Source organism: Mobula hypostoma, chromosome 3, assembly GCF_963921235.1.
Source record: "Mobula hypostoma chromosome 3, sMobHyp1.1, whole genome shotgun sequence".
Lineage (NCBI taxonomy): Eukaryota > Metazoa > Chordata > Chondrichthyes > Myliobatiformes > Myliobatidae > Mobula > Mobula hypostoma.
The window spans coordinates 67,008,815-67,035,335 of record NC_086099.1 but is presented as its reverse complement, the minus strand read 5'-3'; the positions used below and the strand labels follow the sequence as shown (position 1 = coordinate 67,035,335).

Here is a 26,521-nt window from a genome sequence, read left to right as displayed (position 1 = left end):
GTGACCCCTGTTATTTGTGATATACATCAATAAGTTGCATGAAAATGCAAAGCAGTGGATTAGCCAGTTTGAACATGAAACCAAGATTGGGGAGTTGTGCACAATGTAAAAGATACCACATCCAGGCCTCCCTCAAGAAGGTGAATAAACAAAAGGTGTCTGGTCCTGACAGTGTGCTTAGCCAAGTACTAAAGGCGTGTGTGAAACAACTGGCTGAACTATTTAGGAATATATTCAACCTCAGAGTCCTGCAGTCTAATTCTCCCACCTGCTTCAAAAGGACATGACTTTACCAGTGCCCGTGAAGAGCCTGGTGACCTGCCTCAATTACCTCAACCTGGTGGCACTCACATCAACCATAACGAAATGCTTTCAGAGGTCGGTTAAGACACAGATCAGCTCCTGCCGCAGATGACCTGGATTTGCTCCAATTTGCCAACTGCCACAGATGCAATTTCGCTGCCTCTTCATTCTGCTCTGGACCATCTGGACAACAAGAACTCGCATGTTCATCGACTACAGCTCAGCATTCAACACAATCATCACATCCAAACTCATTATCAAGAAATGGGCTTCTACATCTCCCTCTACAACTGGATTCTTGACTTCTTCATCAGCAGACCTCAGTGAGTACTGGTAACATCTCCTCACTGACCATCAATACAGGCTGCATGCTTAGGCCCCTACTTTACTCCCTATGCACCCGACTGTGTGGCTAAGTACAGCTTCAATGCCTTCTTCAAATCTGTCAACAACACTACTAAAGCTGGACAATGAGGCAGCTTACCAAAGCAAGACAGGTCACTTGGTTAAACAACAACATCTACAAAACTGAAGAGCTGATTGGCGACTTCAGGAAGGGGAAGGAGGGCAAACATGTGCCAGGCTAGATTGGAGAGTCAGTAACTTGAAATTGCTTATCAGATGATGTGTTCGGGGCCCAGCATTTGAAGAAGTCATAATACACCAATGTTTATTTTCTTAAGGAGATGAAAGTTCAGTTCGTTGTCAAACACAAATGAACTGTTACCGTTGTACTGTTGAAAGCATCCTGTCTGGTTGCATCATAATTTGGTATGGCAATTCAACTGTACGGGAACACAAGCAACTGCACAGAGTAGCCACTCCGCCCTATACATCATGGGCACATTCATTCCCACCACTGCTAGCTTCTTCAAGAGACAAGGCCTCAAGAAGGCAACATTTATCAAAGATCGCCACCCCCCCCCCACCCACTTGCCATCTTTTCACTGCTGCCATTGGGCAGAAGGTACAGAAACTCCACACCCTCAGGTTCAAGAACAACGTATTCCTTTCAACCATTTGTTTCTTGACCAAGTGGCAACAAGTCTAATCATGAGTTTAGCAACACTATGACCACTTTTATTGCTTTGCACTAAAACTGACTTAGATTTTTGTTCTAATCATATTTTCTCTTGTAAGGTTGTATAATTATAATATTCTTTCTTCTGAATGTCGCTTATATGGTGATACCTGTCGATGATGCTGCTGCAAGTAAATTTTTCATTGCGCTATTTAAGCATGTACTTGTGCATATGCGATAAACTCAACCTTACCATCAAAGAATACAGCAGGATATAGATCAGTTAGGGATACAGCCAAAAGAAAGGCCAAGTGGAATGTAACCTAGGCAAATGCGAAGTGTTGCACTCCAGAAAGTCAAATGAAAGAAGAAAGAAGTTAATGGTAGACCACTTGGTGTCCAAGTCTATAGTTCACTGAAAGTGGCTACACTAGTGGATAAGGTAGAAAAGGTGATAGATCGCATGGTAGTGATATAGCATATAGAGTAAGGAAGTCATGCTGTAGCTATATTAAATTTTAATCAGACTGCACTTGCAATATCGCATGTAGCTCCTGTTACCCCATTCGAGGGTAGAGACGGCCTTTAAAGACGGTTTTAAAGATGGTGCAGAAGAATACTAGGATGCATAAACACCAGAACACTGGCTAGATTTAAGATTATCAACTAGAGGGTTGTACAAACCTGGGTTGTATTTGTAGAGTGTCAGAGGATGAGGGGAGACCTGATAGATTATTTTTTTAAATTATGAGAAACATAAATAGGGTAGGTAGTCAGAATCTTATCCCCAGTATACAAATGTTCAACACCAAAGGACATGCTTTTAATTTGGTAGGGGGAGGTTAAAGGTGATAAAGGTAACGTGGGGGTGGGGGGAGAGAAGTAGCTTTTTTTCTTAAACCGCAAAAGAGTATTAGATGCCTAGATTAGATTACAAGGGGTGGAGTTGAAGCAGGCAGGTTGGTGGAGATTAAGAGGCTTTTAGGTTGACACATGAATATGAAGAAATACGAATGAAATGCAGGAGGAGGATACTTAGTGAAATTTGGCATCAAGATTGGCACCACATCATCAGGCCAATGACCTATCCTAGCTGTATTGTTCTACGTTATAATCAGTCTGGCAAGGATTAAAAAGTATGCTGTAGCTCTTGTTGCACGGCAGTTAGTATGTCCAGAATAACGAACAATAATAATTTGTTAAATTCAAATGTAGTTGATTAGATCTGAAACAATAAAATTACACCTACATTTTAAGATAAATCACCTTCCATTTCACAAGACAGTTGGAAACTTATCATTCCAAGTCCGTACACAAAAAGATAATCAAATGCTGTTTTTAAGGCCAACTGGATCCACATTAACAAAGCCAGTAAACATTTTGCCTTAAAGATTTAAATTACAAAACATTTTTTTGCTAACTTCTTCAGTTTTTGAAAATCATTTCATTAAATTATATTCAAGATCCCACAACTAAGAGCAACCAATATCAGATGTTCCAATGCTTTCCTGAACCATTTCCTGCTGCACTTCCTAGATACAGTTGTCATGGAAACATTGCAGTACATTGTAATCAGTATGAAATCAGAGCTATGAAAGGTATTCAAAGCTAGATTTTCATTACCTACAGCCATAATGCATTTGAATCACAACACTTTCCTCCATCTCATTTTGTTTGTTTGATCTTTAGCAAAGTAAAACAGGATTGCAAAGAAAATGATAATTCAAAATACTGAAATATGACAATTATATTTGGATTAACTCATTAACTACAATGATGAATTAAATTGCCATAAGGATGGATGTGAATTTGCTTTCGAAATACTTTCCTGAAGTACACAGATCAAGGCAAAAAAAAAAAATTGCCACCTGTAGTAAGCCATCACGGACTGGATAAATGGGGATGTTGCTTTTCAAAATCTATGGTCATCCACCTACTTGCCAAGCCTTCTGAATCGAAAAGGACAAGCCATGTACAGTGGCAGAGCTTCCGGTGTCAAGAGAGAGCTACAACAAATCCTAATCACATTAAAGTATGATAACCATGCTCCAGTCAAGCACCTTGAATGCTTCTCAATGGCCCTAACATGCAGAATGAACTCATTGATTCATGCAGGCTTTGGCCAATAGATCCAAATGCAACTAGCAGCAGTCAGCACTTCAGAAGATGTGGAAAATGTAAGAATTTTGCCCAATGCTCCGAAATGCAGAGGTCCAAGCCTCACTAATACATTCAGAATCATGCCAAGGGAGTCGAGATCACTGCTGCCAAGATTTCTAAGTGCCTTATGCTGACATTGGGAAACTACTTTTTCCTCAGATGAATAAGCACTGTACCGACAGACTTATGGAGATTATGACTTTCAATACGACTGCTAGACCCTGCTGAATAGCGGCTCCCAGGAGCTGGAAACCTGCCCATGTTTTCCAGGATATCATTATGGGCCCTTACCGTCAGAGGTCAACTTTGTACCATGCAGGCAGGTTGTTGAAGTAGAAGATCCATTTATTTGTTCACATGCTTTAGTGAACCAACCAACGAGGACCTAGAGCTCAGCTGTCAATTTTAGACATTTACAAGTGTCTTCTGCATACTGAAGTTTAATCAATGTAATCCTAGAGAGGTGAATGCAGAAATTCCTACTTGAATCACAGATGTGGCACGGTACTTGATTTAAAAATCTATTTGCAGGACACATTTAAAAGACAACAGAACTGCAAGCTGCTTCTTTAATAATTGGTTGTATTTATTTCAAATTGTTTTAGTTATTATTGTCTTTTGTAAAATTGCACAATTTTGAATTTGACATTTATTATAAAACTATTAGAAATTGACAACTTTCTGTCTGTGGCTCTACCCAAGGCTCCTGAGGAGGATCGCTGCAGCAGGTCGCCTGCAGTCGTCTCACCCAGACCACTGCTGGTCTTAAAAGACATGGAGGCCACCAAGATAGGGGTTCTGCTTTCAGTCATGCAGTGACCATAAATGGCAATTCTAGCCTGAATAAAGCAGATCTCACAATCCTAATGAAAAAGTTAATACATTTTAATTATAGAAGCTTAAATAAATCAAAACACTAGATTATTTAAAACGTTCACACTTTTTAAGATTTGTGACAAAATTTGAACTTCATGAGGAATCAAAAGGTGAACCATAGAACCATAGAAACTACAGCACAAAAACAGGCCCTTTGGCCCTTCTTGGCTGTGCCGAACCATTTTCTGCCTAGTCCCACTGACCTGCACACAGACCATATCCCTCCATACACCTCCCATCCATGTATCTGTCCAATTTATTCTTAAGTGTTAAAAAAGAACCCGCATTTACCACCTCGTCTGGCAGCTCATTCCATACTCCCACCACTCTCTGTGTGAAGAAGCCCCCCCAATGTTCCCTTTAAACTTTTCCCCCCTCACCCTTAACCCATGTCCTCTGGTTTTTTTCTCCCCTTGCCTCAGTGGAAAAAGCCTGCTTGCATTCACTCTATCTATACCCATCATAATTTTATATACCTCTATCAAATCTCCCCTCATTCTTCTACGCTCCAGGGAATAAAGTCCTAACCTATTCAACCTTTCTCTGTAACTGAGTTTCTCAAGTCCCGGCAACATCCTTGTAAACCTTCTCTGCACTCTTTCAACCTTATTTATATCCTTCCTGTAATTTGGTGACCAAAACTGAACACAATACTCCAGATTCGGCCTCACCAATGCCTTATACAACCTCATCATAACATTCCAGCTCTTATACTCAATACTTCGATTAATAAAGGCCAATGTACCAAAAGCTCTCTTTACGACCCTATCTACCTGTGACGACACTTTTAGGGAATTTTGTATCTGTATTCCCAGATCCCTCTGTTCCACTGCGCTCCTCAGTGCCTTACCATTAACCCTGTATGTTCTACGTTGGTTTGTCCTTCCAACGTGCAATACCTCACACTTGTCAGTATTAAATTCCATCTGCCATTTTTCAGCCCATTTTTCCAGCTGGTCCAATTCCCTCTGCAGGCTCTGAAAACCTTGGTGAGGATGTGGGGCAGAAGGGAAGTAGTAATAGGAAGCTTGGGATTTTTACATGCATTGTGGAATCCAAGCTCAAGTGCACTTACACAGGAAAAAATACACCAATCAGAAGATACTGAAACCTAATGATAGTTAAACATCGTTTTGCATGTGAAAGTTTTATTCGTGCCTGAATAATTACCCAAATCCTATTAAAATATCCATCTGCATTTGTTCCCTTTTTACAGCCATTGACCACATTATCTACAGTTCCTTAAAATTTGCAGAAACTACAGTGAAATTAATATCCATAAATAAAATTACTAAACTTCAAAATGCAACATCAGGGTGAAATAAAGTGCTTTTTCTTGACCACACCACTACCAATTCCAACATTAGTTTTCTCTTTTTCCAAAAACCACTGGTAAATTCAGTTTCAGTTGTCCACAGCAGCAATTTTGGCTGCGCTGTTAAAGTAATTGGATAATGTGCCACAGCATAAGAATTAAAGCTATCAAATGGAAATTTGATAAGGCAAAATACTGTATTTTTGCATTATAGATCCATCAATATTAGCATTTATTTTACATTTTAGCAATGTCTTAAAAATGTTGCTTCATCATTGCACAATCTAGAGTGCAAATCATTATTTTTCTAATGAGCAACACAAAGTGCTCGAGGGGCTCAACAAGTCAGGTAGCATTTTTGAAGAGAATAAGCAGTCGAGTTCTGCAGCCTAGATCTTTCATTATGACTGGAAAGGAAGGAGGAAGAAGCTATTTTTTTTAAATGGGCTGTGATTTTACACATTTTGAGAATGATCAACAACATAGTGCCAAATTCTTGGCATATTTTAAATCAATACATCTCACTTTTAAAACCAATTCAGACACAAGGAAACCCTGGAACAGGAACATATTCTGTCAACAAGTATCAAAAATTGTATCTGTCCATTCACAAACTATACTTAGGGTAAAGTACTGGCAGTTGTTGAGAATTCCGCTCTGCATGAAATGTCTTAGCATTTTGATCCTAAATGATACGCTTCAAATTTCAGCATTACACTGCCCACAACAGGAACTACAGTAAACTTGTTGAATCCTGTATTCATGCAACCGGCAAAAATGTCTAACATTAATTAATTTCATAAAATGTTTATAATTTTTTTTTAGCAGGCAAGGTTCTGATACAATTCCTCACCCCACCACCACATACAATAACTCTAACAGAGGATCCTCAGCAGCCTACTGCACATTAAAAACCTCTCATGTGTGATTAGTTTCATGCTCTCCATGGTACATCTGTAGAAATTTGCGAGTGTCTTTGGTGACATACCAATTCTCCTCGAACTCCTAATGAAACCTAGCCACTGTCATGCCTTCCTTGTAATCGCATTATTATGTTGGGCCCAGGATAGATCCTCATACATGTTGACAGCCAGTAACTTGAAACCGCTCACCGTTTTCACTTTTGATCCTTTGATGAGCACTTAACCCTTCCCGAAATCCACAATAAACTCCTTGGTCTTTCTGATGTTGAGTGCAAGGTTGTTTCTGTGACACCACTTAACCAGCTGATCTGTCTTGCTCCTTTCTGTGTCTCCTCGTCACTGTTGTGTTCGATATTGAGGGAGAGTGCAGAGATCATACCAGCACGGCAGCAGAATATCCAAGTGAACTTTACTGAGATTGTTGCTTGTACAATATGTGAACTCCTCCCATGTGGGAGTGGCTAACTGGGTGGCAGAGGAATAAACTATTGGCTACCACTACATCCCCTCTCCTTGAAAATAAAGAAACACAGGAATTGCATGACCTGGCTGCAGTTCTAGTCATTGTTCAACAGCACGAATTTCATCCAGCTTACTCTATGATGCAGGAAGGCTTTCATCTTCCCCTGTTAAGTACATGCTGGTATCCTCTCTGAAGGTACAGTCACTTTTGCATGGTATCCTCCACAGAGTGTCTAGTGTTGTAAAAGATTTGTCAGGGACATACTCAATGTCATAACAGTAAATGAGCTCTAACCAGCAACCAATCCAGACATCAGAAGTTTGAGAGGAGGGGATTTCACTCAAAACCACTGCCCCAGTAGGAAAGGGCAGCGGTGGATTGCCGCAGCATAACTGAGCTCTGACCAATGACCAATCCGCGTATGGGATTGATTAGCAAGGCAGGGGAAAGTGCAGCGCCCATCGTCTGAGTGGATATTGTCAGAACGGTGATTTTGAGGCTTTAGATCTTCAAGGCATCAGCTAGAGAAATCACTAAGCTCTAGGTAAAGTTCTTTTTCTCCTTTCCTTCTGACGCCTACAACTGCAAGAGGTGCATCCAGCTGCAGCTTCTAACAACCCATCTTCAAAAGTTGGAGCTGAAACTGGATGAACTCCAGATCATTTGGGAGGCTGAGGGATAGATAGGACATACAGAGAAGGTGCAGGACACAGGAAACTGGATGAACTCCGGATCATTTGGGAGGCTGAGGGATAGATAGGACATACAGAGAAGGTGCAGGACACAGGAAACTGCATGACAGTCAGGAAGGGATAGTAGTTAAGGAGTTACAGCAGGAGCCAGTACCCCTGTAGCCATCCCCCTCAACAACAGGTATACCGCTTTGGATACTGCTTGGGGTGATGACTTAATGGGGGGAGGGGGGAGTCACAGTGGTCAGATCTCTAGCACTGAGTCTGGCTCTGTGATTCAGAAAAGAAGGGGGGAGAGGAGGTAAACTGTGGTGATAGGGGATTCGTTAGTTAGGAAAATGGCCAAGAGGTTCAGTGGGTGAGACCGAGTTCCTGGATAGTATGTTGCCTCCTGGGTGCCAGGGTCTGGGATATCTCAGATCGAGTTCTCAACATTCTTGTGGAAGGGTGAACAGCCAGAGGTCATGGTCCATGTAGGTAACAATGACATGAGTAGGACAAGTGACAAGGTCCTGCATAGGGAGTTAAGTTCAAGGGCAGGCCCTCCAGGGCTGTGATCTCAGGATTGCTACCCATGTCATGCGCCAGTGAGGCCAGAACTAGGAAAATTATTCAATTCAACATGTAGCTAAGGAGTTGGTATACAAGGGGAGGGAATGAGATTTTTGGATTATTGGGCTCTCTTCCAGGGAAGGTGGGACCTGTACAGAAGGGACAGATTGCACCTGAACTGGAGGGGTCTAATATCCTAGCAGGAAGGTTTGTTAATGCTACACGGGTGTTGGGGGGGGGGGGTTGTGAGATATAGGGGGATAGGAACCAAAGTGCTAGGAGAGGTTGTGGAGGCAGATATTGGTAAGATCTCAGACAAAGTCAGGAATCAAAAGGTTGAGCATGGTGTGACTAGTGCCCTGAGCTGTGTATACTTCAATGCAAGAAGTATCATAGGAAAGGCAGATGAACTCAGGGCATGGATCAACACCTGGAATTATGGCATGAGACTTGGTTGCAGGAGGAGCAGCTCAATATTCTGAGGGTTCCGTTGTTTTAGATATGACAGAGCAGCAGGGATTAAAGGAGGAGGGGTGGCATTACTAGTCAGGGAAAATGTCATAGCAGTGCTCTGTCAGGACAGACTGGTGAACTTGACTAGTGGGTAGAACTGAGAAATAAGAAACATGCGACCACATTAATGGGGCTATATTACAGACCATCCAACAGTCCATGGGATTTAGAGGAAGAAATTTGCAAACAGATTGCAGGCCGTTGCAGGAAACACGAGGTTGTTATATTAGTTGATTTTAACTTTCTACCTAATGACTAGGAATCCCATACTATAAAAGGACTAGATGGGATAGTGTGTGTCAAATATGTTCAGGAAAGTTTCTTTATCAGTAACAGTACGTAGAAGTCCAAACAAGAGAGTGTGCCATACTAGATCTGCTATTAGGGAATGAGACAGGGCAGGTGACAGAAGTTTATGTCAGGAAACACTTTGTATCCAGTGACCGCAATGTTATTAATTCAAAGTAAATACGCAAAAAGATAGGTCTGGTCCATGGGTTGAGATTCTAAATTGAAGAAAGGCCAATTTTGATGGTATCAGAAATGATCTGGCAAGTGTGGTTTGGGACAGGCTGTTTTTTGGCAATGAGGGAGACCTTCAAAAACAAAATTCTGAGAGTACAAAGCTTGTATGTGCCTGTCAGAATAAAAGGTAAAGATAGTAAGTGCAAGGAACCTTTATTTTCAAGAGATATTGAGGCCCTGGTTAAGAGGGGAAAAAAGGAGGTGCATAGAAATATAGGCAGGTAGGAACAAATGAGGTACTTTTGGAGTACAAGATATAAATCAGGAAGACTAAATGAAGGCATGAAGTTGCTCTAGCAGACAAGGTGAAGGAGAGTCCCAAGGGATTCTACAGGTATGTTAAGAGCAAAAGGACAAAATTGGTCCTCTGGAAGACCAGAATGGTAATCCATGTGTGAAGCTAAAATAGACATGGGAGATCTTAAGTCAATTCTCTCCATCTATATTTACTCAGAAGACAGATACAGAGTCTATAGAAGTAGGGCTAAGCCGCATCTACTTCATGGACTCGGTACAGATTACAGAGGAGGAGGTGTTTGTTACCCTGAGGCAAATCAGGGTGGATAAAACTCCAGGGCCTGACAAGGTGTTCCCTCAGACCCTCAGAGAGGCAAGTGCAAAAACGGCCCGGGCCCTAGCAAAGATATCTAAAACACCCTTAGCAACAGGAAAGTTACCAGAGAAATGAAGGATAGCCAGTGTTGTTCCACTGTTTAAAAAAGCTCTAAACATAAACCAGGAAATTATGGGCCAGTGAGTTTGACATCAGTTGTGGGAAAGTTATCAGATATACAACTATTTGCATAGACATGGACTGATTAAGGATAGGCAGCATGACTTTGTGCATGGTAGGTCATGTCTAATCAACCTTACAGTTTTTCGAGGAAGTTACCAGATAAGTGGATGAAAACAAGACAGTGAATGCTGCCTACATAGATTTTAGTGAGGCATCTGACAAGGTCTCGCATGGGAGGCTGGTCAACAAGGTTCAATCGCAAAAAGGTTGGATTCAACATTGACTTTGTGGGAGAAGCCAGAGTGGTCGTAGAGGGTTGCCTCTTTAACTGGAGGCCTGTCACTAGTGGTGTGCTGACGCGATTGATGTTCGGTCCTTTGTAGTTTTGTCATCTAAACAAATGATAATGTGACTTACTGGGTCAGCAAATTTGAAGATGGCACCAAGATTGGGGGTGTAGTAGTCAGTGAAAAGGGCTATCATGCCTTGTAGAGGGATCTGCATCAGCTAGAAAAATAGGCTGAAAAATGGCAATGGAATTTAATGCAGAGAAGTGTGAGGTTTTGCACTTTGGTAGGGCCAAACCAGGGTAGATCTTATAGTCAGGCACTGAGGAGTGTGGTAGAACAAAAGAGATCTGGGAATACAGGTCCATAAATCATAGAAAGTGGCGTCACACAGATAGGGTCGTAAAGAAAGCTTTTGGCACCTTGGCCGTCATAAATGAATGCATGGCGTACAGAAGATGGGATGTTACGTTGAAGATGTGTAAGACTTTGGTGAGGCCTAATCAGGAGTATTGTGTGTAGTTTTGGTCACCTACTTACAGGAATGATGCAAACAAGGTTGAATGAGTACAGGGAAAGTTTGCAAGGATATTGCCAGTTATTGAGGACCTGAGTTTGAAGGAAATATTGAATAGGTTAGGACTTTATTCTTTGGAATGTAGAAGACTGAGAGAAAATTTGATAGAGATATACTAAATTATGAGGAGTATTGATAGGTAAATGTAAACAGGCTTTTCCACTGAGGTTGGGTGGGACTACAACCAGAGGTCATGGATTAAGGGTGAAATGAGAAGAGCTTAAGGGGAACATGACAGGAAACTTCTTCACTCAGAGGACCATAAGATTGTGGGATGACCTGCCAGTACAAGTGGTGTGAGCTCAATTTGAATATTTAAGAGAAGTTTGTATAAGTACACCAATAGTAGGGATATGGAGGGTTATAGTTCCCATGCAGGTTGATGAGAGTAGGTAGTTTAAATAGTTTTGGCATGGACTAGATAGGCCAAAGGTCCTGTTTCTATGCTGTACTTCACTGTGACTTTACCGCATAAGCCTCATTCTGAATCTCTGCAGACATGGAGGCAAGGCATCCAAGTGTTTTGCGCTGAGGAGGCTAACATGTGGCTTGTGGTCTGTTTCAAGTAGGAGTTTAATGCCTATCATGTTGCTGCTGAAGACTTCACAAGCCCACACGAGAGCCAGTGTCTCCTTTTCGATTTGTGTATAACACTGTTCAGTAGGAGCCAGTGCTCGTGATGCATATGCAGCCAGTTTCCATGCACCACCGCAGTTTTGCATGAGCATTCCCCTCAGGTCAAAGGAAGAGCCATCTGCTGAAACCATGGTTGCTTTGTTTGGGTCAAAGAATGCCAATGTTGTTGGAGAGAAGCTCTGCTTTAAGTGATGAGAATTACTTCTCCTGTGGTGTGTCCCAGGTCCAAATGTTTCTCTGAGAGAGGAGGTCACATAGGGACTTTGTTTTCTCTGCCAAATCTGGAATGAACTTTCTCAGCTGGTTTACTATGCCAATGAAACGGCAGATCTCTGATATATTTGTAGGTTATTCCATGTTGCAAACTCCTGCCAGTTTGTTTGAATCTAGTTGCACTCCTACTGAGGACAGCTGGAGGCCTAAGAACTTCACCTCCAAATTTGGAAATTTGTATTTCTTTTTTGGAACAGACTCATCAACTCCATCACAGGCACAACTCTCCTGTCAGCATGAAACTTTCAAGGAGGTGGTTGCTCAAGAAGGCAGTAGCCATCAACAAAAGACCCTCACCATTCAGAACATACCCTCTTTAGTTTACTATTCTTGGGGACAAGGCTCCGACATCCAATTTCTGAATAGTCCGTGAACCCATGAACACGCATTATTCATTTTTTGCCGTATTTTTTTGCATAACAGTAATTTTTGTGTATGCACTGCTGCCTCAAAACAACAAATTTCACACCAATGTCAGTGATAATAAACCTGATTCTGATTATGTTACACACAAGGGCAGTGCATTTTGTATGTTGATTAGCAGCAATGTCCTCCAAATAGCTGGTATTTCACAGACCGCTGAGCAAACAAATTTGATTTAGTTTCTTATAATTCATTAATACTGTTTTACCTTAAAATGTAGTATTGCAATGCAAGGCATTGTTACTTCAAAGGATAAGGAAATAATTTATCAACTTAGTGCATTATGTACAGTATTTTTTCAACAATTCTCATGCAATCAGCATATTCATACAAGAGGTACACCTTCCCTTTCCACATTCATGCATGTGGTACACCTCCCCTATCTACATTCATGCCAGAAGGGTGGTAGCATACAATACTTGTTTCATTACCCAACCCACCCCAAAGTTCTGTACTTGAGATACATGCCAAATTTAGTCATGTACCTTCAAAATTTACATCTATAAGCTTTGATATCATTCTGGTTGATCCACACTAATCCCTTCCAAGACAAATTTACCTTTCCCCAAGAATTACTGTCAAATAGTGAATGAGGCATTCCAAATACATTCTGACCCAAGGCTTTATACAGCTAATGCATCACCTCCTGACTTTTGTCATTGAACTCCTTCCAAACAGCAAAAGCTCAAAGTGGGTCATAGGACCCCACAAGTCTTCTCCATCATTCAAAAATAACATGGCTATTTTTCAACCCAGCCCCAATATTTCTCAGTTCCATCAGCCCATGTTTGATTTGAACCTGCTTAGCGACTAGGCATCCAAGGCCCACTGAGGTGGAGGATTACAAATATTTACAGCCATCAAGTAAAATAAATTCTGATAGGTGACTGTCTACCTCTAGTTCCAATCTTCCCAATCTGTCAAGCTTCAGTATGCTTGCATGGGCACATGCTCAGAAGCCAGAATCCAAGTCACCACTGACTTGTTCCCTGAAGCACAAGGACAAGTCTTACACTACACACTTGCAAAACACAAAAGAACATCCTCTATCAACATTCCTCTGCAGTAAAACACTGCCTTCTGACAACCAGAGACCACAATGATACCGTGGAAAAACTGTGCCAAGTCAACGAAGGTAGACACTGATAATCGTTTCAGAACTCAAGTCCTTTATCACTGATCTCTAGATCCCAAACAATTATTGACATATCCCAATTCACCTCCAATTCAGTGCGAATAGAGTTTTGATCCTTCTTCACCACTTCAAAAATATTCAATTAGTTAGATAGCTTAACTTTCAGTAATCCATGATAACTCAGTCTGACTAATGTGCACGTGGACATGGTTAATGGCAATAAAGATTTCTCTATCACAGAAGTGACCAAATCCAGAAAACAGTTAAAAGACATAGATGCTTTAGCGAGTACCAAAGGAAGGATTTTCTCCACTTAAGAGTGGAAAAAAACTACAGTATAATGAACTGCCTGAGAGGGCAAGATAGACAGAGACTCTCACAGCATACTGGCATCCAGATAAACACTTGAACTGTCAAGACGCAGGAGGCCATGGGGTGGAAAAGTACAGCATGGACATAGTGGGCTGAAGGGCTTGTAATCGTACTACATGGTCCCATGAGAATTTTGGGAAATCATAACACATTTAGCTTCCCCTCCTCATGCTGTTCATCAGATCCAGAAGCTTCTTTTATTAGTTTCATGTATCATTTTCTGAATTACAATTCTTCAGAAATACTGTCTAATAAAAATCTATTATTGGAGGACCGCAAACACGAGGAAATCTGCAGATGCTGGAATTTCAAGCAACAAACATAAAAATTGCTGGTGAACGCAGCAGGCCAAGTAGCATCTATAGGAAGAGGTACAGTCGACGTTTCGGGCCGAGACCCTTCGTCAGGACTAACTGAAAGAAGAGATAGTAAGAGATTTGAAAGTGGGAGGGGGAGGGGGAGGGGGAGATCCAAAATGATAGGAGAAGTCAGGATGGGGAGGGATGGAGCCAAGAGCTGGACAGGTGATTGGCAAAAGGGATACGAGAGGATCATGGGACAGGAGGCCTAGGGAGAAAGAAAGGGGGAGGGGGGGAATCCCAGAGGATGGGCAAGGAGTATAGTGAGAGGGACAGAGGGAGACCAGAACTGTACACAGTACTACAAGTGTGGGCTCATGAATGATTTATATAATGACAACATATTTCAGATCCTATACTCAGTGTTCTTATTGATTAAGGCAGCATGCCAAACAGCTTTTTCACCATCATGTCTACTGCGATGCCACTTCCAAACTATGCACTTGAACTCCAAGTACCTTCAGTTCAGTTACGGTCTCTAATGCCCTACCATTCATACAACAAGTCCAACACTGGTTTGACTTTTCCAAAGTGCATCACCTCACACTTAGCTATATTGAATTTCACTTGCCACTTCTTGGCCCACTTCCTTAACTGACCAATCTGACTAATCTACAACAACCATCATCACTTCCAACATCTTTGTGTCAACCACAAACTTACTATCAAGCCTTATGCATTTGCATCTCAATAATAAGAAACAAATAAACATCCCAACAGCACCCCATTAATCACCAGTCTCCATTCTGAGAAACAATATTCAACCACCACCCTCTGCTTCCCATCTCTGAACCATTTGAGAATATCCCGAACTAGATCTCTGATTCCATGGAACCAAAATCTACAATACCAGCCTACCATGGGGGACCTTAAGTGCAGAATCCAACAGAAAACAAGTGACCTCAAAGACAGAGGAGTGTAGGAAGTCCAGCAAAAAACCATGACAGCATGAATCCTTCAGCAGCGTTAAGGCCACATGCAGCCCAAATACCAGAGAAAGCCAGGAACAGGCAGTGAACATCAAAGACAGAAAGGTGGGGAAGAGACCCTCTGAAGAACTCAACTATGACTGTTTGACATCACCATCCTAGGCTCCTGCACAGTATAAACTCTGCAGTATAATTTGAACACCATCCCTGATCAACAAGTTAGAAGGGCTACAAACCAACTGGAAAAAAAACAAAAACACAAAGGATTATTCAGCAGACAATATCCTTGCTATAGTTCCCAACTTGGTTCAAAGAAACATCAGGTCACAAATTCACAACCTCATCTCTTCTAACTTTACGAAGGATAAGACCTGCCGAGTCCCATAAATGCTGTAATGATCATCTGCAAGAGAAAAAATAAATTGCCAGTCTTCTTCAAACCACCACCTCTGCTTGGCTGAAGAGTTGCTTCTTGAACTGCAATATTTATTCCATGCACCCAGGCAATGCGCACTATCTTCAATGCTGGTCAAATTCAAGGAGTGGAGATAGCAGCACAAACTATTGCATACATCATCTTTTCCTCCTCAATGGTTTTAAATGCATCAGACAAGCAGGACTATACTGCATTCTTATCAAATCTGACTGCCTACAGAAATGCATTTCAGTCTTAGGGCTGCTTCACAAGCAGTGATCTTAATCAGTGAGTCAGCAACAGAATCAATCTCAAAGCAGATTGGCATCAAAGAACAATGTTCCAACTCTCAGCTTTTCTTGCTGCATAAGCTATAGGAGCAGAATTAGGCCATTCAGCCCATCCTGTCTGCTCTATTCGATCACATATGATTTATATTTCCTTTCAACAGCATTCTGCCTTCTCCCCTCAAACTTTGACACCCTCGCTAATCAAGAACCCATTAACCTCCACTTTAAATCTACCCAATGATTTGTCCTCCACAGCCATTTGTGGCAATGGATTCCACAGATTTACTACCCTTAGCTAATGAAATTCCTCCTAACCCCTGTTCTAACAGGACATCCTTCTATTCTGAGGCTGTGCCTTCTGGTCCTGGACTCTCTCACTGCATTGAGCTCCAACAAGCTTCCTGTAGGAATCTATGGGACAAATGGGAAATTCCTCAACTTCCGTTTTTCGACTCAGATATAAGGTCACTCCAACTTTAATGGTCAAGCTGAATACAGAGACAAAGGTTGCCTATGCTCAATGATGAACTTCTGGCCACTACTCACTGAAGCATGAAAGAATGGATCCTGCACTCAATCTCTAAAGAAAAGTTTCTTTACAACCTGCACCTCCCCCCACCCCATTTACAACACTATCCTCTAACAAAATCTGCAAAGACTGTGAGGGTGGGGGAGATGGAATGCTTTCAACATCACATCAGTAATATTTATGGTTGCATTCAGTACACAAGCACACCTTTCATCCACCTAAGAAAATGAGTATTTGAAGATGAAAATCAGCACTAAACTTGTGGTCATCAGGCTGCAGTGAACCCTGCTATACCTCTAGTTCAATAATTACCTTCAGCGAGATCCTCAGTGCTGGAGACACACTACCATTGTTGTAACAGGAAAATGCACTGAACTTCATTGACAATACAGGTGAACAATTCAAGCCCGCTCATTGGCCAACATCAGAACAAATGCGCACCTGTCTGCATTAAATTCTATCTGCTATTTTTCAGCCCATTTTCTGAACTGATCAAGATCACGCTGCAAGCTTTGACAACCTTCCTCACTGACCACGACATCCCCAATCATGGTGTTATCCACAAATTTGCTGAATCAGTTTACCACATTATCCAAATCATTGATACAAATTATAAACAGCAACAGACACAGCACTGCACCCTGTGACACACAAGTCACAGTCCTCCAGTCAGAGAACCCTCCAATACCACTCTCTGGCTTCAACAATGGATCCAACTGGCTACTTCATCCTGAATGCCAAGTGACTTAACCTTTTGGTTCAGCTTCCCAATGCAGGACTTCATCAAAGGCAAAGCTCTTTTTATTTGCAAACATGACATCAGATTTAGGTTATAATGTTCTTCAATCCAGCCACAGAATTTACACTGCAACCAAACTTTATACAGCTTGAAAAAACCCTTCTCGGGTTTAAACCCTTGGATGAACCCTTCTCCAGCTGGGTACAGGTATCAATTATAACTGACAAACTCTGCTATCTTCTTCAGGGATGAAGAAACATCATTTATAATTGATACCTGTACCTGGCTGGAAGCCTGAGAAGAGTTTATTCATCATATACATCAGGAAAGCACGAGATCTGTTTTTTTCAAAATACAGCTTATATGTACAGAACGTCCAAGCACTAGTTTAACATGCTGTAACCAATTACAATTTATTTTGTGAATCTCCATTCATAGGTAATAATAAAATAACAGATCATCTCTCCAAGATGGCGGCGCGACACAGCGCGCAGCGGCCACTCTGGTGAATGATATCTGTTATCTGTCAAGTAGGGTGCCGTGTACAATCCTGATTTGATGGAGACAGACGTGAGAGCACGGAGGAACATCTGGTGAAACTTCTGAAATGCCTTCTTCACTGCCGCTGCTACTGTGTGATCCAGAATCTCTGGAGAAGGCCCCAAGTCCTCGTCTTTGCTTGTTGCTCGGCGGCTGGGGCGGGGTCAAAGCACTCGGCAGAGGATAGTGCTCGGGAGGCTGTAACGGAGGGGCTAGTCGGAGGCTCGAAGTTTTCGGACGGACTCAAGAGTTGGCTGTAGTTGGGTGCTTCCAATGCATCAGCAGTTGTCGGCGCCTGGAGGTTTATGGCAGGGAGAGTTTCTCCCTTTTGCCGCCTGCTATCGGGACTATCGGGAGTCGATCGGAACTTTGAGACTTCTTTTTTGCCCTGCCCGTGGTCTGATCTTTATCAAATTATGGTATTGCTTTGCACTGCTGTAACTATATGTTATAATTATGTGGTCTTGTCAGTGTTAGTCTTTGGTTTATCCTGTTTTTTTGTGATATCACTCTGGAGGAACATTGTATCACTTCTTAATGCATGCATTACTAAATGACAATAAACGAGGACTGAGTGTCCTCATAATCTAATCTAAGGTCCTCAGTTTGGGCGTGGATGGAACTATAGATATAGTACCAAAATCCAAGTTAGTAGATTTGCAACATTTCTTTCACAACTTTCTTGGACATTTTGCAGGATCTGCAATACTAAGATTACAGTTAAGCCCAAATCTAGCTTTCCTCAAGGAAGTGGCAGCTTCCATCTGTCAGTACTGTTTGAGTTACCATTGCTCCACTGGTATACTGGGCAGTTTAACAACCTAACTCAACAATGATAGCAAACCGCAATACAAATCCAAAAAAGGAATTGTGGAATTTGGAGGTGATTGCATTCGCACATTACTGCGCTTGTCGTTAGTGCTGGACTTCAAAATTCAACATCTATCCTGTCAAATTGTGATGAGTGTGTGCACGGAATACCGTATGTGCGAATACGGAGTGAAAACAGTGCTCACTGACATAGGTGAGGACAAAACGCCATCCAGAAAGGCCAACGTACATCTGCTGCTCTAAATAATAAAACACTTAATTCTATCACGTTAAAGAATTTGCAATAGAGAACTTTGAAAGGGATCGAAGTCCAGTGCTTAAAGTCATAGTGGTAACTTAACTGACAAAGTTTTTTTCATTTAACCAGGAAGACAACACTGTTGTAGTTCTCCTAGAATGCTTAACTAGGGCAACACTGCAAAGCTATTTTTGTCTTCATCCAGTGTAATCTGCCGATCATGCTGCCACATGCTGTGGATCAACTGATCACAAGCAGAAAAGGAGAATTCCACAAAAATGAGGTCATTTACAGTCCTTTTCTGCTGAAGAATAACAAGTGTCATAAAGCTCAACAAGTTCCTTAATGTTCTTCTGTAAGAAGGCTCTTGAAATGCTTTATAGTCACCTAAATTTCTTTGTTCAATGGATATACTCAAGATCCCACTAAAATAGCCTAGCAAGCAGCCAGTATTTAAAAACAAAATCTTGACATGCAGAGGGATATGGAAGAATTGAAACTGGACCATTTTTGGAGGGGTATGCATACAAGTCCTTAAAGTCACTGGGAAATGCTTAACAGGGTTGGGTTGGACACGCAGGTTTAAGACTGGGGTCCCCAACCTTTTTTGCACCGCGGACCGGTTTAATATTGACAATATTCTTGCGGACCAGCCGACCGGGGGGGGGGGGGGTGTTCAAGTAGGGTTAAACTCACCTCAACATCTTTTACAGTTAGGGTTGCCAACTTTTTCACTCTCAAATAAGGGACAAAAGTGGCAGTCAAATACGGGACACTTGTGTTTACCCCGAGAAAGACTACCATGACCATGAAGCCTTGCACGGGCACCTGTGTGCACATGCGTGTACATGTCGATTTTTTTTCTACAAATCAGTTTTGGCTTGATCTTCCCGATTCTGTTAAGTGAAACTACACTGTACATACATTTATACTTTATATAGGCTGTGTATTTATCATATCATTTCTGCTTTTACTATATGTTAGTGTTATTTTAGGTTTTGTGTGAATATTGGTATGATTTGGTAGGTTATTTCAAGTTCAACAGTACGTGACAGGGAATGAGGAAAGGTGCAGTTGACTCATATTCCCAAATCATATCGTTTCCTCGCGGCCCGGTAGCACATGCTTTGCGGCCCGGTGGTTGGGGACCACTGGTTTAAGAGACTGAAGGTGTACTGGAGAGTCACAGAGAACCAGGCCCTTTTTGGCCTGCCTATGCATGCTCTAAACCAAAAGTTAATAAAAATCTTGGAAGATACAGGATTTTGATGAATATTAAGAAATGTCTGCTACCAAAAGTGTATAAGGTGCAACATTATAATGTGTAACAAAACCTCATTGTTATAAGAGCAACTTATCTACATAATCCATGCTGAAGAAATGATGCTGCTAATTTCTTAACTACATGCACCAAACTCTTCTTTGGTTTACAGTACATTTAGGCATTTATTTATTTTTTCATATTTTACTATGACATTAAATCATGAAGCGAATGAAAAATTGTTGGGCAGATGAAGTGCCACCGAGATCCACCTGCAGATACAGTATATCCAGACCTGGATCACTCTGAGCTCACATGGTATTTCAGTTAACTAGCGGACTTCCCACAGAGTCAAATGGGGTCATGATAAATCCCACTGATTTTCCGGTTTTCCCCTGCTCGCCTGTTCCTGGTTAAATCTGACACAAGTTAATCATGAATCAAATGAACCTAGATAATGAATCATGAATCATTTGCATTTAACAAGGCTGTAGATAAACCTACGCTCAAGTTATGGCAATGAGAGCACTGAGAAAATTCACCAGAGTGATACAAGGACTAAAATTCTTACCTCCATTATAATACACAAAATATAACCCAAAAGCAACATTTTTTTTGAATAAACTTTATAGACTTCATCCAACCTTTCCCGGAAGCTCAGCAATTCTATTGTTCGCAGCACACTTAAAAATATCAGTTGTATTCAGTGCAACAATGACAGTACTTACTGTGCAACGTATGGCCTGTGGGGTACTTCCACTTTCACCCCAACAACCCCTCCATACCTCGGTCCCTAAGCCACCTTCTCATCAATGAGCTACAGCATCAGTGGCTCCCAACAAGTATGGTGTCAACAGGTGGTTAATCCACACCAGACTGGCTATCTAAAATGTGGAAACTGTGAATATTCCCAAATTTGAACATACGAACATATTCAGAATGATTAAAATTATTAAATATTTTAACTTAAATCCTTTCCATTACAACAAACAGAGTCACTGAACCTGCATCTGGTTCAACCTGCTGTAACTGCAGTAGGCGTATTTCTCAGCAAAGAAAATTAGCACTCCACTGCTGCACCATGAGGGGACCAAACTTGATCTCAGTCAGAAAGATGGTTCGCAAAGGCTGAGATATCCTTATGAGGGGTCCTCAGAGATCTAGACTACTTAAACGCTCTTTGCAAAGAGTTGTGCATCACTGATGCAGAAAAACAGTCACCCCTCCAAAAAAAACACCAATGTTGACAGTGTGTCATATATGGATATAATGGGACTGATGACAAAAGGAGTGGTAGGGGTTTTAAGAGGAAAAGGCATTACGTGGGAGAAGTGTTTTTGGAGAAAATTCCAAAGCTTTCAGCTTTGCCAACTGAAGACACTAGCAGAATGATTAAAAATTACAGTTGCTCAAGGAGACAGAAACTGATAGACATGTATATCACCAGAGGGTGGACCACTGGACTAACAACAGAAAGAATGAGGGAAAGAGGGAAGGTAGAAATTTGAAAACCCAGCTGAGAATTTTAAAGCATAAAGACATTGTTCACTAATAAGTAGATTAAATGCAGTAATGCTGCCATTGAATTGTCAGTTTAATATTGAGAAAACTACATGTTCTTTAAGCTCACTAGATTATACAGTGAATGATCATGCCTTCAGCAGAGCTCAGACTACTGATTTGTTTGGCATCTTAAAATGTACTTAATAAACCAATACTGTACTAAAATGTAAATACTTCCTCTAGAAAAGCCAAAACATTTCAGAATCAATTCTTCTTCTGATCAGCTGGGAAGGCCATCACTTGCCAATGGCTTGTATCCAGAGCATCAAGTCTGACTGTACAGTATTATATATTGTGTAACAAATTCTACTTTTGCTCCGATGTGTCAAAGTCACAGCTTCAACAGTGCTGCCCACCATAAGTGTGGGTTTTCCTGTTAGAAACACATGATTTGTATACTGGTGATGATTTCACCAAATTGTGCTAATAGCAGGAGTAGGGAAATAGTCTGAATTTATGAAACAGATGAAGCATTGCCAAGTTTCATTTTTTTAAAAAATGAATTAATGCAGTGTAAGGAGCAAACACAGCTGGTGTATCCCTGACGTAATAATGAGGTATATCACATGCACAAAACTCTTCTGGTATCATCCAAGTCATAACGCCAGGGTACCAACCCGAGCTGAAAGATCTGGTTCAATCCCAGAGTGTAGAAGCATCAATAATCCGTGGATCTATGTATTTTTGGGCTGTAAAGTCCTACAAGGTTGCCAAAAATCACCGTTATCAGTGAATAAATGCAAGGTTTGCAAAACAAAATTGCTGACTAATTACCTCCAAAATTAAGAAAAAATATACAAAACTTGATGCTGTATTAGTCACAGCAAGATTGACACCATTTTCTAAAACCAAATGAAGTACCCTGCCACTGCGTTTTGCAACAAGTCATCGACAAGCTAGTACGTCTCTGCTGCTATGACTAATCTACCGTATACAATTTATCCAGAACGCAGGTTTCACTCTCGTAGTTTATTCAGTAGATTCCAGATATTTTGACTTGTAGATGTTACCTTCCTACATTCACCTTTCAAATGCAATTTAAAAACTCAAATTAGTAACCCAGATCAGTATGCTTAGATAATAATTACCTTAGATGTTCAGATTATACAATATGCCGGCAGTGTGTACTTGCACAAACTACTGGTTATATTCACACTTGTGAACAGCAACCTAGTCCTCACTAGTCATGTAATTCCTATACAGACTTTCAAACCTAATACCTTAGCTATTTTTTAAGGGTCAAACGGATATTGGAAAAATATCCCAATGGTCAAGTGATCTGCAAAAACACACTTCCATAAAGATAACTATTTTCTGGATGTTCTGCACGACGTAGTCATAAATGCCCATTGTTTCCTGCCGAAAATTCCTGATAACTTAAATGGTTAATTACTGTCGTCAACACAAACATATAAAAAACTTCCGTCCGATTGATCATAATAAGTAGTAGTCTTGGGAGAGAAAGCTAGCAATAAAGAAAATAAATGCAATAGGTCTTTATGGATCTGGAAGATGATTGATTTGTGACATTTCTGATTACCACTGGGGCTTCCATAATATTGGGATATAAGTGTAAAAATACATCCGTATTGAAATAAAGTCAACATCCATGCACAAATTTATAGTGGTGTTAAATCAGTGTGATCTACATGGCTTTGGCTGCAATACAGGACAGTGCAGCAAACCCCGAGCGTATTTTCTTTCGGCTAGTACTTGATTTATCATTATGAACGGGTGAAACCAACAACGGAGGAAGAAACAAGCTTCTTCGCGTTATCACACAAGCTACTCCAAATGCTTCTTTGGTTTCGCTTTAAGAAATTGTGACGAGGCTTCGGAACACTGGAGTGTGCAAAAGCGTGCAATTGAACAGGTGTAATTAAATCGTAGTGCTTTCCGTTTTGTTCGGAAATCTTTTCGTCTCTGCGAGTCCTCTTACCTTCCGCCCGAGAGCGGAGTTCTGCTACAGTCTTTCGAACCGGCGGCATCTCTGCGCAATCACTCAGCACATCGCACGAGAGAAAGGGGACTCGGGACACCGGGGCGAGTTTATCCGACTGGGACTGCAGCCTGCGAGCGCCACCCGCTACTCGCCTACCACTGTGTATGCGAGTGAGCGTGCCAGAGCCTCAGTGCGCAGCCGCAGCGTCGTGGAACCTCCCCGGATCCTTCCACCACGGCGCGTGGCCCGGGAATGTTCCACTCTGGTCGGGTGTTGCCGGTTGTTTCCTTAGCCTCGGGCGTGAGAAAATACAGTTTGCGTCCGTGTTTGCAACACCAGAACTCTTGTGTGTGATGGGAGCACACTCTCTCGATTGTGATTTTAATTTTGAAAGCCGGAAAATGCGCTTTTGCGAGTAAAGCAAGATGGGAGTATGTGGAAAAAATATTTAGCATATCCAACACTGCACTTAAGTGAGAGGTGAGCCTGATTAAAGGTAAAAAAACAAACTAAGGTATTTAATTACTGAAAACAAAGATCCCCTGACGCTCCTAATGAGACTCTGTAGATAACACCAGATCATGAGAGACTAAACAGAATACAAGAAAAGAAAGTGAGTCATATTGGAGCTTATTACATTCATTACTGGTTTGCATCCCATCACCTGCTTTGGTTCCATATTATTTGGTTAGCAAAATTTTGCTGTTCTTATATTTTCATTGATTAATTGCACTAATATCTACTGATTTTTCCCCAGAGGAAATCTCCCCGCGTAAGTGTAATTAACTTTTCTCTAGAATTGTGTTAAATTGTCTTGTATTCCAAGGGATGTGAAAGATATGGGGGATGTTAGAGGTATTTTTTTCACACAGTTAGGTACGCAGAACCCGCTGGTGGTAGAGACAAATGCATTAGGGACTTTTTAAGAGACATTTAAGAATGATAGAAAAACGGAGGGCTACGTTGGTCTCTAGTAGGATAAAAGGTTGGCACATTGTGGGCCGAATGGCCTGTACTGCGCTGAATTGTTCTGAGTGATTTAGTTGAAACTAAGGGGTCTTAAATTTGAACGGAACTCGAGAATGTGTACAACATTAAGCTTTAAAGAAAAATCAGCTTGTTCTAGACGTTAACATTCTCTATTCTTGGCCAACTGTGGCTGGAGCATAAACTGTAGATGACTCGTCAGAGCTTTTACAGTCGCATCGCATCCCATCCCTCGAGGGCGACGCCATTTTAACCTGGAAAGGTAATGTCTCTGCTTCATTAGTCTCATTCAAGAAAACTATTTTCAAATGGGAGTCCAGAAGTGTTCGGTATGCAGATGAATAGTAAAAGGATAGTGCAAAGCTACTGCAAAAATTGAAAGTTGATGCCGAGGACATTGTTAAGATAGTAAATGCGTACATTGCATCTGTTTTCATAAGGGAGGTGAGTATGCTTCTCATAATTTTGAAAACCTCTACCAGATCTAATCATAGCTTCTGAATTTCTGGGGAGGACAACCCAAATCTGTCCAACCTAGATATGTAATAAACTTGCCCATTGACTTAGCCTTTTTTATATTTCCATGAAGCTTCTCCTTGGCTCTTTTCAGAACCAAATGCTATCCCTCTTTGTATCTTTTATAACCTTGGAAATATTCCACTCAGTCTCATCATCTAATTTAGTTTGCGAACAGCTGGGATCTCAGCATAAATTCCACTAGTCAAAACCTCCCAAATCTGAGAAAATTATGAGTTTGATCCAACTTTCAGTTTTTGTTCTATTAACTAATCGTCAATTCTCACCAGTATACCTAGGCTGCATAACACCTGTCCAAAAATTCGCAATCTCTTCAGTGTCACCTTATTGAAAGCACACGGTAAATCGAAGTACATTACAATTTTTCTCTGAGGTCCCTTGAGATTATTATATATAATTAAGTATAAAGGAGCTTGACAATAGAGTGAACAATTGAGGTCTTCCTTGGCTGTAATTGCCAGCAATTTGGAAGTTTGGCCGATTTCCTTCCATTTCCCCAGTTCAGTAAATTTCTCTCTCATACTTATCCAATTTTTGTTTCAAAATTATTTATTCTGATTTTACCATTATTTCAGACGCTTCAATTCAGATCGCAATGACATACTTTGTGAGAAGCTGCTTCTTCAAGTTATACTGTTCTTTGTCTCTGGGATGCACCTTAAATCTGTGATCTCTGGATGTGAATTAACTATATAATAATTACAGCACGGAAACAGGCCATCTCGACCCTTCTATTCCGTGCCGAACTCTTACCCTATCCTAGTCCCACCGAACTGCACTCAGCCCATAACCCTCCATTCCTTTCATGTCCATATATCTATCCAATTTAACTTTAAATGACAACATAGAACCTGCCTCAACCGCTTCTGCTGGAAGCTCATTCCACACAGCTGCCACTCTCTGAGTAAAGAAGTTCCCCCTCGTGGTACCCCTAAACTTTTGTCCTCTAACTCTCAACCCATGTCCTCTAGTTTGAACCTTCCCCACTCTTAATGGAAAAAGTCTAACCACGTCAACTCTATCAATCCCCCTCATAATTTTAAACACCTCTGTCAAGTCCCCCCTCAACCTTCTATGCTGCAAAGAATAAAGACCTAACTTGTTCAACCTTTCTCCGTAACTTAAGAGATGAAACCCAGGCAACATTTTAGTAAACCTCCTCTGTACTCTCTCAATTTTATTGACATCTTTCCTATAATTCAGTGACCAGAACTGTACACAATACTCCAGATTTAGCCTTGCCAATGCCTTATACAATTTCAACATTACATCCCAACCCCTATACTCAATGCTCTGATTAATAAAGGCCAGCAAACCAAAAGCTTTCTTCACCACTCTATCCACATGAGATTCCACCTTCAGGGAACTATGCACCATTATTCCTAGATCCCTCTGTTTCTCTTTTTTTGAATCAAGATCAGAAATGATTCTGGACCCTGTAGGTTCTCTTGGGTATTTTCAGCATTCTCTTTATTTCACATTTCCAGCAATGGCAGTGTTCGGTACCCCGTAGTTCCAGAACCAGAATCAGGTTTAATATCACTGGCATATGTCGTGAAATTTGTCAAATTTACAGCAG

General features: G+C 41.2%; 1 protein-coding gene across 4 annotated transcripts in view; it reads right to left on the bottom strand.

Annotated features, from left to right (window-relative positions):
• atp8a1 (ATPase phospholipid transporting 8A1) overlaps window positions 1–23,594 on the bottom strand; it is a 358,923-nt gene extending 335,329 nt beyond the window's left edge. For 3 of the 4 annotated variants that reach the window (XM_063043220.1, XM_063043222.1, XM_063043221.1), the window contains exon 1: window positions 23,416–23,594. In XM_063043220.1, coding sequence (XP_062899290.1) covers window positions 23,416–23,464 — 49 coding nt within the window. In that variant the 5' untranslated portion in view covers window positions 23,465–23,594. Of the gene's footprint in view, window positions 1–6,787; window positions 6,977–23,415 lie in introns of those variants that run through there. The other variant, XM_063043223.1, reaches the window with a different exon arrangement.
• Window positions 23,595–26,521: the final 2,927 nt, after the last annotated feature.